We start from the raw sequence: 21,120 nt of genomic DNA, 5'->3' as shown, positions 1-21,120 counted from the left end.
CCGCTGTGAGCTCCTTTGAGGAAGGGCAAAGTATGAATATTTGAGAGTAGTGAAGGTAATATCTCCTGAAGGTTAGATATTGAACAATCCTCTTACTTGGGAGTAGGTGAGTTGATATCCAGTGTAGCCCCAGAAGAAGACATTCCACTTGTACCAATTTCCCTGCTCAAGCTTCAGCTCAGCATGCTGGAGAGTCTCCCTGTCCTCAGAAGTCTCACCACCCTTAACAAATTAGTTCCCAAGATCCAATACAGGGAAGCCATGATAACTGAAGTAGTGTAAGAGTGCTTTCATAGAATTGCAGAGTTAGAAGGGACCCTGAGGATCATCTAGTCTAACTCCCTGCAATGCAGGAATATGCAGCTGGCCCATATGGGGATAAAACCCACGACCTTGGCATTATCAGCACCACACTCTAAGCAACTGAGCTAATGTATGGTGTGGATGTGACCAAGATTTTCAGAAGCTGTAGCAGGAAGATCATACACGAAGATTTTTATTTAGGGGAAGTAACATTAAAGATTGTGAAATGGAAAAATTAAGTCCAGCAGAAATATGGTTTAAACAGCTTCTACTACTGGCCATGTTGGGGATGATGGGGCTTGTAGTTTAGCAACATCTGGAGGCCAAAGGTTCCTCACACTATCAAATATACCCAATAATGCATTTTTCTGGTTTAAGGTAGCTCTGTAGTTAAGAAGATGTTATGGTGTGCAAGATAAATGGCCATTCACAGATCTAGATCTGTTTTCATAAAGTACTGGTGGTTGTTTCACTTCTGAAATCATCATCTATAGGGTTTTACCTGTACAACAGCAAGTGCTGGTTTAAATGTAGGATGCTGTCTCTGCAGTAAATTCAGGGCTTTCCTTGAACTCTCAATGATTTCACTTTTAAAAATAAAAATATGATCTGTATTAGTATATAATATAACTTTATTTCCATGATCTCACCAGCTAGCACATGATTACCCTTTCTGGATTACCCACAAAGACAATTGCTCATTTTGAGCATATCGTGAGCCAATATGCAATATCTAGCAACATCAAAATAGCAAAAAAACCATCCAATCCTACAGCAACAGTTAAGATATAAAGGCTACAATCCTAAGCACACGTACTCCCATGTAAGTACCATTGAAGATACCTCAGATCTACACAGAAACTATTTGTTTTCAGAATGTTATTCACATTATAATTATACATTTATTTAAAACATTTTAACCTGTTTAGCCAAAAAGGCCCGCAGGGCAGCTTACAAAGATAAGCAGTATGACCACTACAGTGGTATCTCTGGGTATGAACTTAATTCATTCCGGAGGTCCATTCTTAACCCAAAACCATTCATAACCTGAGGTGTGCTTTTGCTAATGGGGCTGCTGCGCTGCTAGCACATGACTTCTGCTCACATCCCTGGGCAAAGTTCGCTCCCAGGAGCATCTACTTCCGGAGCTCGTTACCTGAAGCGCTTGTAAGGAGGACGGTATGTAACCCGAGGTTCCACTGTAGTTTTGGCCTTTAATTAGTTCTATACCAAGGTTCACTAATACACAATATATATCTGTATAGTTGGTCTTCAATGACTGATTTCCCAGTACAAAATACCCCCAAGCTATGTTATTTACGAATGAGGCACACATGTGCAAAAGTGCACCTTCATAGGAACACAGAAAGCTGCCTTATACCCAATCAAACCACTGATCCAACTTGCTCAGTACAGTCTATACTGACTGGCAGAAGCTCTCTTGGATTTTAAGCAGGGTTTTCTCCCAGCCATAGCTGGGGATGCTGGAGGTTGAATATGAGACCTTCTGCATGCAAAGCAGATGCGCTACCATTGACCCATGGCCCTGCTCCTAATACACATATACACACAATATTGTTACATATTTCCCCAATCTCAGAGCGGTGTGAGAGTCCAGGAGCTCCCCCACGGTCTGTGTTTCCTTTGGCAATGAGGCACAGCAGAGACCGTGGTGCTTTTATGATATATGACTTATTTACACACATATACAGTTGAGCCTAGGAGGGAAGGTTTTAAAGCATTAAACTTCAAATTAGCTCCATTTCTCCCACTGCTCCAGCCTCCGATTCAGGTTTTGTGCTCTGAGCCTGCTTGCTGCATTTAACAGACTGACACATTTTCCCCTCCCACTTACATCACCCCAAATTTAAATCCCTAAACTCCCTCCTAAAAACTCTGGCATTCTCTTCTGCTAACTTCCCAGAGCTCAGGGCAGGGCTCCACCCATTTGCAGCTGGCACAGTCTTCGCTTTGCTGATGGCTTATCTCTCTGTCTGTGTACTCTGTTAACAACTCATACTTAGCAGCCATTATCAGGCTGGCCTGTATTTTGACACTGCTAAATTCAGCCAAGCATTGATTAAACTTCAACATTTATCAAATCCAGGAATTATGGGTGTCTTGCACCCACAAACTCTGGCACCCACAAATTCATTAACAATACATTATAGATGAAGGGTGGCCAGATGCAGGAAAAAAGGCCAAGGCTCCTACAGCTTTAGTAGTTGTGTGGATGTAGGAGTTTGTACACCTGCTGAAACTGCATATTCTACACAACTGTTAAAAGTGTAAGAGCCCTTTTCCCTTCTGCATCTGGCCACCCTACATCTATTAACATAAAGCCAGAGGTCATGCTTCATGAAACCAAGGTATCAAATTGATGCTGCCTTGGGAGACCTTGATCCCAAGGTGCTAGTATCTCAAGAGGTTCTTTCCGCACATATAGCTGAAGCGTGTTCCTGTGCAAACCTGTATTTGTCTACTCAAAAGTCCCACTGCATTCAGTGGAACTTACTCCCTAGTAAGTCACCACAGGACTGCAGCCTTAGCATAGCAAACTGAGAAGAAGCTTCTTTTGCTAAATGATGATGAAAAAGTTGGCAGTCCTAGAAATTCAGCCTTTTGTGGAACTTGTATAGTATAAATGTAAGCATGTTTACTTAGAAGTCAGCCAAACTCGGCTCATTGAAACTTGCTTCCAAGTAATCAAATTAAGACTGGTGGTGTTAAAGGAATAGTGCCTTTCTTGAGTGTGCACTCTGGAATAGCTCTGCAGGGCAGAATCTTCTGCCACAGAGAACAAATTATGGAGATAAATTTCCAAGAGATTAACTGCTACCTGTTAAGGGAGCCTTAAAGGAAAAGGAGTTTTTTACAATAAAAAAACAACGGTGCCCTAGACAGTGCTGCATACAGCGATGACAGAAAGCCAAAATAGGTTGGATAGCCATGTCTATGTGGCAACTCTGAAAATGGCAACTGCCCTCACAGGATCCAGTCACTTGATTTTATTACAGTGGTACCTCGGGTTACATACGCTTCAGGTTACATACGCTTCAGGTTACAGACTCCGCTAACCCAGAAATAGTACCTCGAGTTAAGAACTTTGCTTCAGGATGAGAACAGAAATCGTGCTCCGGCGGCACGGCAGCAGTGGGAGGCCCCCTTAGCTAAAGTGGTGCTTCAGGTTAAGAACAGTTTCAGGTTATGAAGGGACCTCCGGATCGAATTAAGTTCTTAACCCGAGGTACCACTGTATTGTGTTTTTCACTGGGTTGTAAATCATCTTTGGGATTTATTATATTTCAATTTTTATGTAGATTTATTTATTTTATATCTATCCATCTGTTGGCATCCGTCTTTCTCAAGAGATGATGGAAGAGAGAGAGAGAATCTATATATAATTGGTGGGTGGGGGTTTGGAGAAAGATATAAACAAGCAACTTCCAATGAACCTAAATGAACTCCGATTTGAGTTAGTAGCTCTGGAAGCGGGGAGAGTGAAAGCTAGCGCTCACGGGGCCAATAAGAAGCCGCGCTTCCCGCTTCTTCGCAGCGGATTGGCTCCCGGAGACGGATTGGCTCCTCCCCCCCTTCTCCTCCGCAATGCATCTGCGTTATTGCATCAGACACAACAGCCAGCCCGCCCGGAGGCGGAGCCCTCCTCCCCACGTGGAGGCGAAGGGCCGAGTGCCGGCTACCAACTAGAAGCGCTGGCGGCGGGACCAGGCACTTCCCACCTCCACCCTCTGCAAAAGGGGACCCGTCCGCTTACCTGGCCGCCGAGCCCCGTAGCCCTCCGCTGCCGGACCCTCGCTGCTTGTCCAGGCGGCCCCACGTGCCGCAGATGCCCCGGGGGAGCAGGAGCGCGCCTGGGCAGCCGCTTCCAGGGCGCAGCAGAGGCAGAGCCCCGCAGCCCACCTTCTTCCCGCCGTGCTTGGCTGCAGCCGGTGCCGCCGGTCTCCACACCAGGCGACGGAGGACAGAGAGCCTCATGGCTGCGAGAGGAAGGACGCGAGGGAAGCTGCTGCTGCTGCTGCTGCCGGGTCTCCCTGGCGGGGAGGCGGAGTTGTTGGTTTCTGGGGAAGGACGTGGCGCGGGGAGGGGCGCCCGACGGGCAAAGCGTGGCCGGCTCCAAGAGATGCCTGCGAAAGGCGGGGGCCCAGCGAAGCCTCGGCGCCTCGCTTGCGCCTCCGGGCATAGACTCGTCCGCAAAGCTGCCCTCAGGTGGTGAGCGAGCGGCTTGTCCTCTCCAGCGGACCCAGGGCAAGTGCCATGGCCCTCGCTTCCCCTGAGCAAACGTCGTCCCGTGGAAACATTGGCCTTATAATGAACATTGGGGTGGGGGGCATGTTAGCCTGTGCTAACTTGGAAATAAATCCCACGGAAAGCCGCTGGCCTTACTTCAAAGGAAACGGGAAAAGAGGGAAGAGGAGAAATAGTTGGTAATTAAAACTGCCAACCACCGCTCCAGCGTCTGCTGCTGTGAGAATCTTCCTTTGAAGAGCATCTCGCCCGGCTGGCAGCAGACTGTCTTTTCCCACAGTACCTCAGCGTTGTGCCTTTTCTGGGGCATTGTGGGAAATGAAATTTGAAATGGTGGCCACCCACCACGGGTTACAGGGGCCCCAGGACAACACTTGGCACCAATTAGTAGGAAGAAAGGCTGCTGCATGATCAGTAGGATACCCAGAGTTTTGAAGAAGCCCTTTGGCAAGGAGGGGAAATGGTTCTTTCTTAATAAAAGCGGGTGCGAGAGCTCACAAAAACATCTGCCCATGTTTCTACAGCTTTTATTGGTGCCTCAGTGGCAGTGGTCCCAAGTCAGGGGTGCTTCTTGTCATCCTAAACCACAATGTCCTACTGCTACATGGATACTATGTTCATTTTTCACAACTATCATTTTTCCTAGCCTATGAACCAGTGTGATATTTCTACACTAGCTCTTTAGGACCCCAGAGATTGCTAATACCTGGTATCTGAACAAATGAACAACAAATCACAGCTCTCACTTCACTTGTTGCCTAAAAATACTGAGGGGCAGAAGCAACCTACTAAGCTGGCTCATTTCACAGCAATTGCTTAGAAGGATACCTGTATATTTTGCTTCATATTTCACCCCCCTCTTCCTGGAGGTCTAAAGACTTACCCTTTCCCCCCCAAATGAAAGCGCACAGATTTAGGCCCTCTGCCCAGGGTGCCAATGAAGGCCTTCACAGGCACCATGGCACCCACAGACTTTAGCTGGGTGACCCCCATAATACATTAAACTAGAACACACTCTTTGTTTTGGATCTGTATCTTAAATTAATATATTCACCAATGCTGGCCCTTCCCAGCTGATTCAGTAAATGATAAAAGCCAAGTAAAGGAGGAAGTGGCAAAAGTTGCAAAGGGGTGAATCCCCTTGGTACACTGCACAGTGTGAAACAACAAAACAGACTGCATTTTCTTTTTCAGTTTTGCTGCAAATAGTATTTATTCCCCCCCTAGGCAGCTATTACTTACATATTTTCAGGTTTGGCATGCTTTAAACTCAGCTTTTAAGCATAACAAAATGAGAAAAAGCTTTACTGAAGAATATTCTACATGTACATACATTTTTTACATCTTCCTTAAAAAAAGACTCCTTACATGAAAAAAGTGCAATGTAGAGGTTGTCTCTAACCAGTAGAATAAAATGCTAACAAATGATTTGCAGAAATTAGGAAATACGCAGTGTGAATCCATCCAGAATGACTTCATTGTGAACCCTGTCCAGTAGAATCATGCTGACACTATCAACAAATAGTACAGAAATACATTAAAACTGGAATATTTTACAAACAATGTTACATGGTTAAAAATTATAAACCTCCTTTCAAATGTTCTTTACAAAAAGTTGCAAAAGAGAGGTATGACTCTTCAAAAGAAAAGAGAAATCCACCTTTAAACTAATAAAAATGTGATGAGTCTGCTATGACTTATCTAATTTGCAGCACATGTCATATTGACTCCTCTGCTGCATCCTTAATTCTCTGGCTCTATTGTTCCAGTTTTAGTAATGGCTGCTATTTCCCTACTGTGCCCTCACATTACACTTTTGTGCTACCCACTGCCATGAATGAAGTAATGTGCTCAGGAGAGTTCAGACAGTAAAATGGACCCACTAACCTACAATGTGGGTGGTGGTCTTGAAGAAGACCCTCAAATGAACTCGCCTTTTGTGTACCAAGAAACAGCTGCTTTTGATTCCATTCACATTTGTATTGTCCTGAGGCTGCAGAAAAGTTATATAATTTGCTCACTTGAGAAGGCTGTGCAACAAAGTGAATTTAACCTTCTATGTTACAATATGAAGGAATATATATTAGTGTCTTCAGAAAAAAAGATGCATGGTATTTCCAACTGTTCATTTACCAAGTTCAAACCAGGTTAACAACGGCATTTTTTTTGCTATTTTGGCTACATAAGTTTTGCACGAGGACCTGTAGTGTTTATAAAATCTAGATCTGCTTTTTTTGTTGGGAGTAGTTTTCTTTCTAACTGGTATTTTTGGGGAAATGGCAACTGAAGATGTTAGACAGCGTAAGTCAAGCTCCCTACAAAGCATGAACTAGATACAAGGTTGGCAGCTCATTTGAGAATTGAAAACCAGTATTGCCGTTGTTTTTATGGAAACATTTTCCAGGGCTCAACTACTTGTGAATTCAGCTGTTTGCTTTTCTGCCAGCAAAGCAAAAAGTACCCCAAACATTTTGTTTGTTCCTCACAAAGCTATGGGTTCCATTGAGCATATATTTCATTATTTTATCAGATTAATAAAATTCCTCTGTCGTTACAAAGGAACCTAAATGTGCCTATTGTTAATGCACTCAGATTAATTTCTTTTACTATTATTTACATTATTTTACATTTTTATTAAATAAAAATTGAAGTTTTCTAATTTAATATATACTTGCATTAGTCATAATCTATTTTACTAGACATAGCTTGAATTGCAGTCAGCTCTTCAATGAAACTGGGACAGCCTTGTGTATAAGAAATTTTGAGATCGTGGTAAACCAGAAATAAAATCCCAACATTCTTGAAGTAGTATTTCAAAAATTAAAAAGCATTTGTTGCAAGAAGTTCAGATAAATTCATAAACCACAAAGCTTTCAATATCTATTTTTGGTAGAATGGAATATACACTCGTCACTTGCAGGATTTTGTCAAAAAATGCCTGTAAAAGCAACTTGTTGACATTCTAAAATGTATGAGGGCTACTGTGCCTTGTGCTAGAGCAAAGTGGAGTGCTTTTAAGTGGAAAAGAGAGAACTCCCACCCTTGGCAAAATGCATTTCAATTTCATTTATATCACTGTTATATGTCCTTCATCTGAAAACTGGTTAAACATTGTGTGTTTGCACACCATATTTTTTTTTTCAAGTAAAAACACTACTGCTTCCAAACTAAAGCTATGCAAAAAATAAGACGACAGAATACACAGCAGCATAAACAACAAGAGTCAACTCTATTCAGGTGTTTGGTACCTGCTCATACTAAATCTGTGAAGGGGTTATTGAGAATGTACAGACATGGGTGCCTTTCATGTTCTCCCAGCCCATGTGTGATAAGCATCAGTCTAAAAGGTTGGGCTATGTGAGCATGGATGTGCAAGTGAACAGCTCCTGCCCCAGGAACAGCTATCAATCAGCTCTGTGGAGGGAGCCATACCTGCATACAGATGGACCTATTCAGACGGATGCCAGGACATGGCCAGCATGTGTGTCAGTATTTAGATGGCGATAACAGCTTGTGCTATCTCAGTGTTCCTTCGTATGTTTGGCATTTATGGGTACTAAACATCTGATTAGGGCTGCTTACTACTTTCATGTGATAAAAGGGAGACAAAAAGGAATGTAGTGTATTGAAATAAAAGGATACCAACTTAAACAAATGGGGGAGGCGGATCCCTTTAAGCTAAATGGGCCTGAACTATCTCTAGTTTGTGTTCAGTAATGTATAGGTTTGAATTACTAGTGTCAGGAAATTGTTTCCAAAACAGGGAGTTCCAGCTACCCTGCAGGCTTGAATTGGAGAAAGGTGCTTTTCTGCTTGATCCCACAGATTCCCTTTTGGTCTGTACCACAAGTGCACATTTTATTTATAAACCTACTTGGAAAAGTGGGCTGCGGAAACATAAGGAGGGAATCTTAACACTATTGGAGTTGAGTGACAATACAACAATAAGCTTCAGTCCAATCACAGTATTTCATACCTCACTTGATGAAAATATATGTGCAGTCCTTTAAGCAAGTAAACCTGAGAGTACTCTTTCTTTATCTTTCACTGATATTTCACTGCACATTTCACATAATATGCCATCCCCCCCCTTGCTTTTCAGCATTAATGCAATTCCTAGAACAAAATCAGAATTCTGGCCTACGTGACTGACTGTTAAGAATGGAGGCAAGGAAAAGCTAGCCAGAAATCTGCCTGCAACATAAAGCCAGTCAATAACTTGACAGTGCAAAACTAGTCACTTTAAATTTCTCACTACATAATAGTTAAAATATACACACTACAATGTACACTACCAGTACAGGCAGCCCTATTATAACTTTGTCAGCATTAAGGCATAATGTTAGGAATAATAATAATAATAAAAAAAATCAAGCAAAGCTGCTTGAGCTAAGACACTGAAATTTTTCCCTTAAGGACTGGACAATGTTCTGCTGATTAGGAGATGGTACCCTCCATAGGTAATCATTCAATTTATCTGAATCACTACATGTGGCCAGGAAAGAGTCTGGTGCCTTAGCAGGAGCCAGGGGCATATTTTTGTTACTACAAGTTTCTGAAGCAGCGCAATGTACATTTATGTTTGGATCCGAGAGTTTTGTTTGGTTGTAGAAACTCTCTAAATCGGAGCCCTCATCTTCAGATTTTATTTCAACATAGTCGTCGTCATCCCCTTCTCCATCAGTGTCTTTGAAGTTAGAAAAATAGTTCTGAGTAGCAATTTGTGCATTTGAGAGCAAGTTTCTGTTAACTCTAAGAATTTTTTGAGAATCCTGCAGAATCATTTCAGAGCAATTCTCAAGGCTCTGCTTTGCTCCATCACATGCTGCAAGTCCTGGGGTGGCACCTGGCACAGATTCTTTATAGTGTTCAGAGAGAAAGTTCCTGTCTGAATGCAGCTGCTTCTTGTCCATTTCATGTGGATAATTTATTGGATCCCCAGACTTGCTGGCCACAATAGAGGAAGATGATTGTGACCTGCTATACATCTGTGACTTTGCATTGTTTTCCCGTCTTCCTAAAGAGTTAAAAACCTGACTGTGGTGCAAGTTCTCTTTGTTAGGCTGACTTATAATTGCGCTCCACCTTTGCGCAGGAATGTGCGGGCGAAGAGGAGTCTGAAGGGAAGGCACTGAGCAGGCTGCTGGCAACTGTCTCTGCTTTGCACCCATTTCCGAAGGGGAGCTTCTGGCCTTCAGGTGTGGGACTTCCGACCAGGGAGAGAAATCTGAGAGTTCCACATTACTGTATGTTGAGTGCAACCAATCCTCTGCTCTGAAGCATTCCACAGCTAACTGAGATGTTGACACTGGTGAGGAATACCTTACGTTTGATGGGTCTTGAGAACTGGTCTTTTGGGGTGAGGTTTCCCGAAAAACAATCTGATCGTAGAGCTGGGAATATTCAGCAATTCTGGCACCTAAAGAAAAGTGTGACAGAAGACACAATGGTCAAAACAAAGTTGCATCCATATTATAAAAAAGCTGTAACATGGGAGTTAAATTTATAGCATAGTAAGGACGCATCTTTTTAATAAGTCTTGTTGATTCTAACAGGTCTTACTGACAAGCATTCATAGGATAGTAGCCTTAGCTATATTTCTCACTCTATTAGAGCCTTATTTGGATGTTATTACTACTATACATGGTGTTTTGAATCCCCGCAATGGGGTGAGCTCCCGTAGCTCGGTCCCTGCTCCTGCCCAACTAGCAGTTCGAAAGCACACAGTGCAAGTAGATAAGTAGGTACCACTCTAGTGGGAAGGTAAACGGCATTTCCGAGCACGGCTCTGGTTCGCCAGAAGCAGCTTAGTCATGCTGGCCACATGACCTGGAAGCTGTACGCCAGCTCCCTCAGCCAGTAAAGCGAGATGAGCGCCGCAACCCCAGAGTCGGTCACGACTGGACCTAATGGTCAGGGGTCCCCTTTACCTTTACCCTTTACTACTATACAATTAAGATCACAGAGGGAGAGTGGGGGGTTGCATATGCTGGCCACTGCCAGGCCCACACCTACACTGTCCACAATCTAGGGGTTTCTCTGTAAAGGGGGACATGCATGGGCTGCTAAGCTACCTGTGTGACCTTCTCCAAAGGCATTCAAAGTATTCAATGTAAGAATGCTTTAAAACAACAACATTGTCTGCATACCAATGGCTGGGCCTCCTTGTTTCTTCTCTTCCAAAATGGCCGCTAAGTCCTTGTGCCTTGATTTATGTTGCCGGCTCAGAAGTTGCTCTTGCTCTGGGCTTTTTACTTTCAAAAGCTGGTTTGCCTTCTTAATTTTTTGGCTGTACTGTCTTGCCATTGTGAAGACCCGGTTCTTTGTTTTATCCACAGCATCCAGTTCATTGTCAGTACTTTCTGCATTAGCACTGCACAGAATACTACTGGCAGTTTCATAAAGACTATCGACAAAAGCTCTTTCATTGGAGAGGGAAGATCTGTTGAGACTCATCAAGGAATTTGCTCTGCATGGTGTTTCCTTACATAGCGATGCTTCCTCCTCGAATCTGAGGTTGGCTTCACTCAACCTGGCAACTTTGTTAGGCAAAGCTTTTGGGAAAACAGGTGTTTCTGGCAGTGAGAGAGGGGGGAGTGAATATCCCACATCTTTATTTAACTCACAAGTAGTTCTAGTAGGAGTGTTGTTGTCTATGTCATCTTTGCAAACAGGAAAAGCTGCAAGGACATGGTCTCTCGTCTTTTCCTCATTCTTCTTGATGTAATTCTCCAGGTCATTCCAGATTTCATCCACTTCCTCAGATAATTTGTCTGCAGCAGATTTGTGAGAGTGTGAATCAGAGTTTGATGAGCTATCCACTAAGCTCAAATAATCATGATCTAATGGAACACAATGATAGGGATTTTCATCTTCACTGAAATGGAGGCTTTCTTCAGAAACAAACTGCCGCAGGTGGTCACAGCATGCAAAATCTGTTTCCAGACCCAGAAAACTCCTCTTTTTGGAACACTTAAGGCGATCACATTTGAAATTGGTCAGTGATTGCTCTGGGAGGACTATGGTATCATAGATATTTTCCTCACTGATCCTTAGATCATGAGAGCTTACAGGTGGAGTTCCTCTCCTGGGAGTAGTTTCATTTCTGCTGGTAGAAATAGAGGTCCTGCTTTGAGGCGCCTGTCTTTTATTGAAAGCAATGTCTTGGTCTTGAGCCTCATAGAGCGAGTCTCTAGCTGACCCTTGTGGAGCACGGTCAGACGCTTCCCTACGAGTGAGACCCATTAGTTTCAAATCTTCAAAACTTATATTGTCATAGACATGATCTATGTCATCAATAGTCAGTTCTTCTGAAGATTCTAGGTACACCTGCAGATTGTCCATGTCACTCCTGGAACTTTTTATTTCATTCCGAGTAGCATTCTGACCAAGGTCATTTTTTCTGCATCTTGAACCAGACGGAGAAGTTTTACTTTCCCCAGCACTGCTGGCCCGCCTCACAATTCTGTGAGAGTTAGAGTTAGAAATGTCCCTTTGATGAGCTAGCCCTACGTGCCAGCTGCAAGGGCGGCCTGAAGGCTCTCTCTCTTCACAGCCAATGGAAACCAAGTTGGATGTCGATTCTGACGGTACAAACATCTGATAATCATCTTCGTCCTCTGTGTTCTCTTGCGGGGGGCGTCTGCTTGGGAACAGGGCTTGCCGAATCTGGTGGTCTGTCCAGATGTTTCTCACTGCATCTGTTCTGCCCAAAATATTCGCCATAAATGAGCTGTTTTGTGGTGCAAACTGCCGAGATGTATGACCACCCCCACTGCAGGAAAATGAAAGCTTTGCGTTGACCTGGGAAGGTGCTTCATTTGTAGGCTCCTTTGCATTCTATGAAGTTTTGAAACAGAGCACACTATTAGTCTATGATCTAACTAACATGCAGAATCATAATCACATATAAGAGGAGGGCAACCTTTACTGAAGTTGAGAGTCTCATTTCCTTGAGGGAAACTGGCTAGGCGCTACATACTAGTGCTGGACAGAACCAAGACAAAAAGTGGGTGCGGACACCTCTTTTCCTTCTCTTTCTGCCTTTAATTCTCCCCCGTTCATCATCCATTCATCTCTCACACAAACGCCATGCACAAACACATACTCCATTCATCAACCATCCATTCTGCCTCTCATGTACCCTAGCCATTCACAAGCATTTGTCTGCAGGCCCCTCCAGATGGTTCAGAACACCCTGGAGCCTCTGGGTTCTGTAGGCTGCAATCTTGAACAGATACACAAATGAGTAAGTCCCTTTGAACACAGTCAGTGGGATTTACTCGCAAGAAACCAGGGATAGGGGTGCACTGCATTATTTTCCTGGCTTTTTAAAAGCAAAATTTGAATGCTCCTTTCCTTAAAACCTCCTTTGAAATGCCTGCAAAAGAAGACATTTTATTTCACACCACTGAATACATTAAGTTGACAAATCATAAAACCACTTTTCCATAAAGACTGTACCTGAATTTCACATTTACTGAGATTAACACTTCTTCGTTTCTCAAAATTTTCAGCAACTTGACTGTTTAACCTTTTGCGGCCTCCCTTTGGTTTCTGCTGGGAATTTTGTTGTGTGGTCTGCAGAAAACAGAAGGGTTACAGTATGACGCATAGTCCTTTACACAGAAAGGCCTTCAGCCAGAGCCAAGTCTCAGAAATGTCAAATGTTTGACAAGATACTGCATTATTACAGTGGAAAGGACTCTCTGGTGGGGCCTCCTAAGCTGACAGAGGTCAGCAAAAGGCAGTGCGCTAACACAAAATGTTTTTGACAAAGGACATATATTTTGCTTGTTGCAGGGTAGATGGTGGGCTCCAGGAAGAGTATTCTGGAAGACATTGCTTTCTGATTGATATGGTAGCTGTGATGCCATCACCCTGAAAGCATGAGGCTTCTACATTTCACGAAGTTTTGGGTGGTGGTATTTTCCTCTCAAACAAATGTACAACGGCTAGGAACATATGCAAGTCTTGTTACAAGCTCAGAAAGCCTGCCTAAGCACAGACAGGGAAAAGAGGAATGGCCCTTGGCCTCTAGAAATTTCCACAAAAAGTGTAACAGATTATTACTATTTTTCAAAATAATATTATTATTTTAAAATAATAATCATGTAAAAATATTTTGTACAAATATACACAAGTGGTGTGTATTGTATATAAATATACACATGCAATATTTTTTTTCAGTATGAGGAAGGCACTGCAAGGGAAGATGATGTCCCCTTTTCTCTCCCAGCATGAAAATTTCTCTCTCTCTCTCTCTCTGTGTGTGTATGCATTTTTAAATGTGTTTATCTAAACACATGATTTTAAAATGCAATTAAAATAACAACAACCACAACAACAGAAAACTGCATCACAAAATTTGGGGAAATGAAAATCCAAATAATCATTACATTCCGATTCACACACTTCCAATCTGGGAAGTGTGGATCAGGTAGGTTCGCATTGGAATTAACAGAAATAAATCCTTCAAGCACCAGTAATTCTCATCCTTTATGTACCCATATCTGACACACACCTACTATTCATCTTTCCATTTCACAAAGCAAGTTGGCTACCTGTTCAGTCTCTTCCTCATCGTCAGCATCAGTCTGATCCATAACACCAGTGAGGGCGTTATCCTCTTGGTCGCTACTGTAGGCCACTTCATTGGAGTCCAGTCCTTTGTAATTCAGTGAAAACTTTTTCCTAGGACTGAGGAGGGCTTCAGCCTGAGATAGCAGGGTTCCTTCAATACTGATCCGCTTGGAAGGAAAATATATATTTATATGAAGCACCAGGTCCCATCCTTCTCATTTTAAAGCAGCTATTCTGATGTGGGTGTGTAGCACATTCATAGATATATACACATATGCATCTACATAAACATATATAAATGTGCATATACACACAAGCCACACATCATGTATTTGGTCTCTTTTTAAATCATCTCTCCCATAGCTTTTATTTCTCAGTAGTAGACACACACATCCTTCTGTATGTGGCTTAATATCAGAACACGGAGCAGTAAAGGGGAAGTGAAATGACCACAAGTTTAGTGCAGAAGTGGGGATACTGCTGCCTTCCAGATGTTGTTGGGCTCCTGTTCCCATCAGCCATAGCCAACAGTCAAGAATGCTGGGAGCTTTAGTCCAGCAACATCTGGAGAACCATAGGTGGCCAATTTCTGGCTTAGAGGAAATCAAGAGAGTATGCGGTAGGCAGCGCTACTTAAGTCTCTTTGGTCTCTTTCCCCACCCCTTGCTATGTTCCAGAACTGCCCTACCACGACACCCAGTGGGCAACAGAGCTGGGATACCATTGAGGGGGGCAAAACGGGAGACAGACATGTTTGACGCATGGCACATAACTGATCAAGTGACTGCATAGCTCTATTCATTTCAGTGGCGACTGCACAGGAGATCTTCCAGGTGGATTGTTTGGATGTTGTGGTTTGGAAAGGTGGGGGAATATTCAGATTTCCTGCCTCAGGTATAAAATGCTGTATGCCAACCCCGAGCTTATTGTTTGCAGTTGTGCACAACTGGAGGTAAAGAAGGGTAAGACCATGACAGCCACTAGGTGGCAGGCATGGATAACAATCATAAGTGGAAAAAGGAAAACAAACTGTTCTGAAGTTATAAGAAGTATTCAGTACTTCAAATCTAACTTTTTCAAAAATCACTTTCAAGCTACTGGGGGTGAGGAGAATGATATGCCTTACCTTTTTCGTGTCTGGATCCATGTCTAAAATTATTAGTGGGAAACAAAAAAACAAAACAATCCTAAGTATCACTTAGTAAAAAAAATATGTTCCGTGTTTGTGGAAAACAGGTTTAAGTCTAAAACACCTATTGACTTTAAAATGGAAATTATAAACCAAAGTACTGTGTTTAACATGGGCCCCATCAATAGATAAGGCAAGCATGCTTGAACATTTTTGTAATAAATTTATCCCATTTGAAAAAATTCCCCTGCATTCAAAACTGAAAGGCTTGCCTGCTGGTTTTTGAAGGTTGCTATTTTTGTGTGTCAGATATTTAACAAATCTGACATTTCTCCCTTGACAAGAGATTGAACACAACTCCTCCCCACGACAACAGGGTTTTTTGTTTTTTTTACATAGACTTAATCAAACACTTAAAGGTGCCACATGATTTGTAATACTTAATGCATAATATCACATACAGGACACATTGTAACTCACCACTTGGCTTTATGATTTTATGGGTTCTGGATGAAGGCTCTGCGGGAAAAACACATGTGCTTTTGTTTAAAGTGTTTATGCTGTCTCCTGATTTAAACGATATTGTAAAAAAGTATCCTAAATAAACCCAACTACAACCAACAGCAGCCAAAAGAGAAACAGTAACACCCCAGAAAAACTTAGTGGACTGCCCTGGACTTTGGTTTTACACCAAATTATATGTGTTAGTCAGTGCCAGGCAAAGAAGTTCTCAAAACAGGGTTTACACCAGGGATGGAGAACATGTGGCCTCCAGATGTTGTTGGACTTCAACTCCCATCAGCTCCAGCCAGCATGGCCAATGCTCAGGAATGATGGGTGTTGTAGTTTGCTAACATCTGGAGGACCACAGTTTCCCTACCTCTTCCATAGGGCTTGGTGCTGCTATTGAAAAGGCACAGCACAACTCACCACTTTTCTGATGGTGGGGGACCAGGAAGTACAAGGACCTTTTCGGATGACTTGACTGTAAAAGAATGCTCATATAGATCCAAACAATGGATCCAAACTACAAGAAAGAAGATTCCACCTAAACATTAGGAAGAACTTCCTGACAGTAAGAGCTGTTCGACAGTGGAATTTGCTGCCAAGGAGTGTGGTGGAGTCTCCTTCTTTGGAGGTCTTTAAGCAGAGGCTTGACAACCATATGTCAGGAGTGCTCTGATGGTGTTTCCTGCTTGGCAGGGGGTTGGACTCGATGGCCCTTGTGGTCTTTTCCAACTCTATGATTCTATGATTCTAGGAAACCACAGCAAAATATTTTATTACCTGACTTCCTTCTCACCCTCTGTGGGGCGATTCCTTCTTTAGAATTACTCGATGCTTTCATTTCTCCTTCTGGGCTATAATGGAATCCTGGGTGATCTATAAAGAAATTAGAGAAACAATATGTAAGTATGACTTCATATATCAGGTGAGCTTTTGGAGAAGACTTTATGATTACAGCATTACATTTCTCAAGGCTTCGTCATAAACAAAACTTAGAATAGGACAATGCAGGGAGAAGCGGGCTTGGTTTTACAGGCTGGAGCAGGCATAGGCAAACTTGGCCCTCCAGATGTTTTGGGACTACAACTCTCATCACCCCTAGCTAACAGGACCAGTGGTCAGGGATGATGGGAATTGTAGTCCAAAAACATCTGGAGGGCCGAGTTTGCCTATGCCTGGGCTGGAGCCACCTATGAACAATTTGAGAATGCCCCCTGATTGTTCCCAAGGATACTTTTCAGTTTTATTTAATATTAGTGAATGGCTTTGAGAGGGATGCTTGGGAAATGTCTTGGGTAGCAACATACAAGCTATGTAAATGTCTTTCACTCCACACACAATTTTGGAGAAGACATTCTGCATGCATAATAGGAGTCCCTTGGAAGGGTGATATTAAAAATGAATTGAAAAGACAGCATAGTTCATCATTAATTATTTAATGTGCTCTTATTAAGAATCTCAAAACACGAGGTGATGGACGAGCTGGCAAAACTTTCGTAAGCAGAAAATTTTGATCTTGCTTGTGGTTGCCAATCTTTTATAGAAGGAAATAGAGTTACACTGAACAACACTGTTGCCAAAACCAGTTGTTGTTTAGTCATCTTAGTCGTGATCGACTCTCCGTGACCTCATGAACCAGAGCATGCCTTGGAAACTCTCACTTCCTTCTCAAAGCTTCTCCTTTTTTATGTCCATGGGGTTCTCTTGGCAAAATACTGGAGTGGTTTCCCAGTTCCTTCTCGAGGTGGATCACATTTAGTCTAAACTCTTGGCTATGACCTGTCTGTCTTGGGTGGCCCTGCACGGCATAGCTCATAGCTTCCCGGAGTTATTCAAGCCCCTTTGCCATGACAAGGCAGTGATCCATGAAGGGGCCAAAACCAGTACACAACCCTAAAACTGGGGTGGCTTAGCTCTATGATGGAGGGAAAAACTGCCTCACCTTGTAGAATTCTCCCCAACAAGGAGTATAAAAGTGCTTCATAAATACACACGGATGTAGAACATTGCCTATCATATAATTTTGCTAGTTCTTAATAAAGTTCAAAAATTAATAGGCTATATATTATATAATCTTACTGAAATTCCTTACGAAGTCAGGTGACAACTTCAAAGGGTCAAGTGACTGACACTGATAGCGTGCTTTCAAAGGTACTTGCTGTAACCACCAATCAGCCAATAGGGAACTGCCTAGCAGAGTCAATCCCACTGGGGCTCACCGGCAGCACCAATCATCCAAACCCTATTGCTGTTCTGCAGCCGTGTCTGAAAATATTTAATTAACTGCTACTAGCAAAGATTCTCTGTTACGGGTCCTGTAAACAGTGGTGGTAGCAGCAACTTTTCCTGAGTGTCTGTCATGTACATTCTCAGTAATCCTTATAAGAATTCTGTAAAATAGGCCAGCAATATTATTCTCATGTTAGAGATTTGAGTTTAGACACTGTGACACATGGAAGTTTGAGTTTGTGGCTAGTGTATCTAGCTTACTGAAACAAATTGTACAAGAGGGAAAGTATCTAAAAGTCTCACCCACGTTCTTTTTCAAAAGCTCTGAGCTGGAACCAGAAAACATTGTGGCAGCTAAGATTAATGCATCCAGTTGTCTATTACATATTTTCCCGAGTTTTTTAATTTAAAAAAAATTAAAATGCAAATGAATAGTTATATGAAAATATACTTACAGATAGCGTCCATTTCAAGAATTGCTTGCTTGGCCTGAAAAAATAAAAACAAATATTGTGCATAAACCATATGGACTTGCTTAACACCTCAGGTCAGCAATAGTCCTTCCCTCAGACACTGGGTGCACCACCACACCAAACCTTCTAAAATCTGAAAGGCAACATTGGTTTCAAAACTGTCCTGATTCAAGTGAACTTGGTGGAATGCAATTCATGTGCTGTTATCATAATGTGGCTACCCAGATGCATCTATCACAGAAGACTAAAATACACATATTTTATTTTTAACATATCCACACTCTTAAAAAGGCACCAAGCAAAAAAGTTCCTTTTTTAACCAGGCCTTTGGTTGATTTGATAGACATCCTATGCCTTTTTTTAAAATTAATAATAAAAATGTGTGGGGGGGTGTTATTAGGTTGTTGTTTCTATTTTGATTATATATTTTGTGTTTTTATATTTTGATTTTGTTCTGTGAACTGCCCTGAGACCTCCGTATATAGGGCGGTATATAAATTCAATCAATCAATCAATAGAAATACAAACAAACAAATAAGACAGTTGTTAATATTTTACCTTAGCTGGGATTTTGGCAGGGTGGTTTTCAAGAATTAATCTCTTCAAGTGAAGAATCCAAAGGCGTTTATCTTGCTGTGATTTGGCCTGTTACAGGTTGCAAGAATGCAGTAAGTTATAGCTAGAGATGAAGGAGTGAAGGTAGGTAACACCAGACAATAAATTTAGCAGAGTCAAGGGTTGAGCGTGAAGAAGGCTCTGACTTCCAGTGGATGGGATAGGGGAGAGATGGGGAATCTGTTGCCATCCCCATCATCTCTAGCCATGCTGCCTGAAGGGGGCCGAGAGCTCAGCAACATCTGAGAGAGTCACAGGGTCTCCCATACAGGGGTCTATACAGCTTTCCACAAGAAAGGTCAGAAATGTCTTGGCTCCACTACATCCTTCTATGATCATCAGAATAAAATGCTTTTAGTATATTTCTGAATATTATTCTATGTCTGGTAGCTGACAATTTATAAAAACATATTTATTTATTTAACACAATTGGCAGCTAACATGAAAATGGTGAGACAGCAAAGCTGAACACCATAGGCTGTAATAGTGCCTTGTGTGTCTGCATGCCCTAGTTCCTTGTCTTTCCCCCACTATGAGGTTATCATGTTGCTCCTGTGCAGATTAGTGGCTTGGGCAGGATATGAATTACTTCTTAACATGCTGTGTGGTGCAGGGCAGGCTGGGTTGCTTGTTCCTGAAGAGATCTGCTAGAATGGGAAGCAGGCACTGTTTCTATATATATCTGTATCTATTCACCCACAAAACTCATCCCATTAGTCATTTTATTTTCCAAGTCACAGTAATGTTCATTGACCTCACTATACTTTTCTAAAATTGACCTGTGGTTTCCTTCTCCAAGAATTAACCAAGATCAGAATTGAGGCATACTGTTCAAAATTCAGTGAAATAAAGGGTTTCAAAAATATTATTATCAGTTTCAGGCACACATGCATTTTCAAAATCCCTACTTGTCTAATTCTCAAAGTGCAAAGATGAAACAGAAGCTGAGGGCCAAACTAGATGTGCACTTAAATAGGTAGAATGCAGTTACATCTTTTGTTTTTCCCTTCATTAATTACAGGGGCTAGGGAGCCCAGCTGGATGGAAGATCATAGAGATCCTAATGAAAACCATTCCTCTCTCCCAACCTTAGGAAAAATTCCGCATTGGTGCAACATTTTAAAGTGCATGTCCAGTTTGCCCCTTAGGGTATTAAAAGCAGTTCCTGTTCCCACTGCATGATTGCATTAATTTGGGATTGTACTGCTCTCTAAAAGGAAGGGGGCAATTGGATAGAATGAGATCATAGGAAATACGGCCTGGTTTTCCTGCACAAACGTGGAAGTGGAATACTATCTACGTGGTACAATACACAGGATACATATCAGGAAAATTATATCCTTAATAACATGTTTCAGAATGCATTCAGTATGTTATGGCTTTTAAATACCTGAACAGTATGTTGCATCTTGGGATTTTTGTAATGGAAGACACTAAAGCTCAGAGGCTCCTTTGGTATGACTTCCACTAGCATGAGATTGCCACACTGCAACAGAGAGAAAGGCTTGTCAGAGGAAGATCTTGTGCACAGAATGGGTATTTATATTTTGGACATTTTGAAATAGACCATTTCCTCTCCTTTGCAGCCCTTGGGGTGCTTGTTCCCTTAGCCTCCTCCTGCAAGTACAAACAGACCTACCAAGATATGAGCTTTGTAGGTGAAAGTCTCTTCCCTCTTCTTCGTAATGAGCAGCAGCTTGTCAAAGAGGAACAGAGTGCGCTCATTTTTGGCTCTCTGGATGCGGAATGTTCCTTCCAAAACCAACTCGCCGTAACTAGCAAGGTCCGGTCCCTTCCAGTTAGTGAGTAAGCTTTGTATCTCCTGAAAAAAGGGAGGAGGGTGGGATAATGAAGCAAGCACATTAAAAACACAACGTTGGGAAATATCACATGGCAAGTGCTGTGTAATGAAGCCACTATCATGTTCCTCTTCTCTAGTCAACAGTGTGAAAAAGCATTGCTTCTACCTCAGGGATGACTAACCAAGGGCCACATTCTCTGTTGACCTACCTTCCA

The 21,120-nt window shown here is 42.3% G+C and overlaps 2 protein-coding genes across 7 annotated transcripts in view; both read right to left on the bottom strand.

The window, feature by feature from the left end:
- LOC308473095 (monofunctional C1-tetrahydrofolate synthase, mitochondrial-like) overlaps positions 1 to 4,375 on the bottom strand; it is a 70,427-nt gene extending 66,052 nt beyond the window's left edge. The window contains exons 1-2 of the mRNA XM_080998367.1: positions 4,079 to 4,375; positions 806 to 890 (exon numbers count right to left, since the gene is read on the bottom strand). Of these exons, the coding sequence (XP_080854493.1) occupies positions 806 to 890; positions 4,079 to 4,299 (306 nt within the window). The 5' untranslated portion in view covers positions 4,300 to 4,375. The remainder of the gene's footprint in view (positions 1 to 805; positions 891 to 4,078) is intronic.
- A 2,678-nt stretch (positions 4,376 to 7,053) lies between these two features.
- The window catches only part of LOC308473090 (pleckstrin homology domain-containing family G member 1-like), a 104,797-nt gene continuing 90,730 nt past the window's right edge, over positions 7,054 to 21,120 (bottom strand). For all 6 annotated transcript variants that reach the window (XM_080998358.1, XM_080998359.1, XM_080998360.1 and 3 more), the window contains 11 exons: positions 20,744 to 20,926; positions 20,495 to 20,590; positions 19,048 to 19,134; positions 18,472 to 18,505; positions 16,568 to 16,663; positions 15,761 to 15,799; positions 15,278 to 15,300; positions 14,133 to 14,318; positions 13,033 to 13,149; positions 10,719 to 12,408; positions 7,054 to 9,988 (listed from right to left, as the gene is read on the bottom strand). In XM_080998358.1, the coding sequence (XP_080854484.1) occupies positions 8,940 to 9,988; positions 10,719 to 12,408; positions 13,033 to 13,149; positions 14,133 to 14,318; positions 15,278 to 15,300; positions 15,761 to 15,799; positions 16,568 to 16,663; positions 18,472 to 18,505; positions 19,048 to 19,134; positions 20,495 to 20,590; positions 20,744 to 20,926 (3,600 nt within the window). In that variant the 3' untranslated portion in view covers positions 7,054 to 8,939. The remainder of the gene's footprint in view (positions 9,989 to 10,718; positions 12,409 to 13,032; positions 13,150 to 14,132; positions 14,319 to 15,277; positions 15,301 to 15,760; positions 15,800 to 16,567; positions 16,664 to 18,471; positions 18,506 to 19,047; positions 19,135 to 20,494; positions 20,591 to 20,743; positions 20,927 to 21,120) is intronic.

The sequence above is a fragment of the Podarcis pityusensis genome (assembly GCF_964106645.2).
Source record: "Podarcis pityusensis genome assembly, chromosome: 3".
Lineage (NCBI taxonomy): Eukaryota > Metazoa > Chordata > Lepidosauria > Squamata > Lacertidae > Podarcis > Podarcis pityusensis.
Note: the sequence above shows the minus strand (reverse complement) of the source record. Positions and strands in the feature narration are given on the sequence as shown.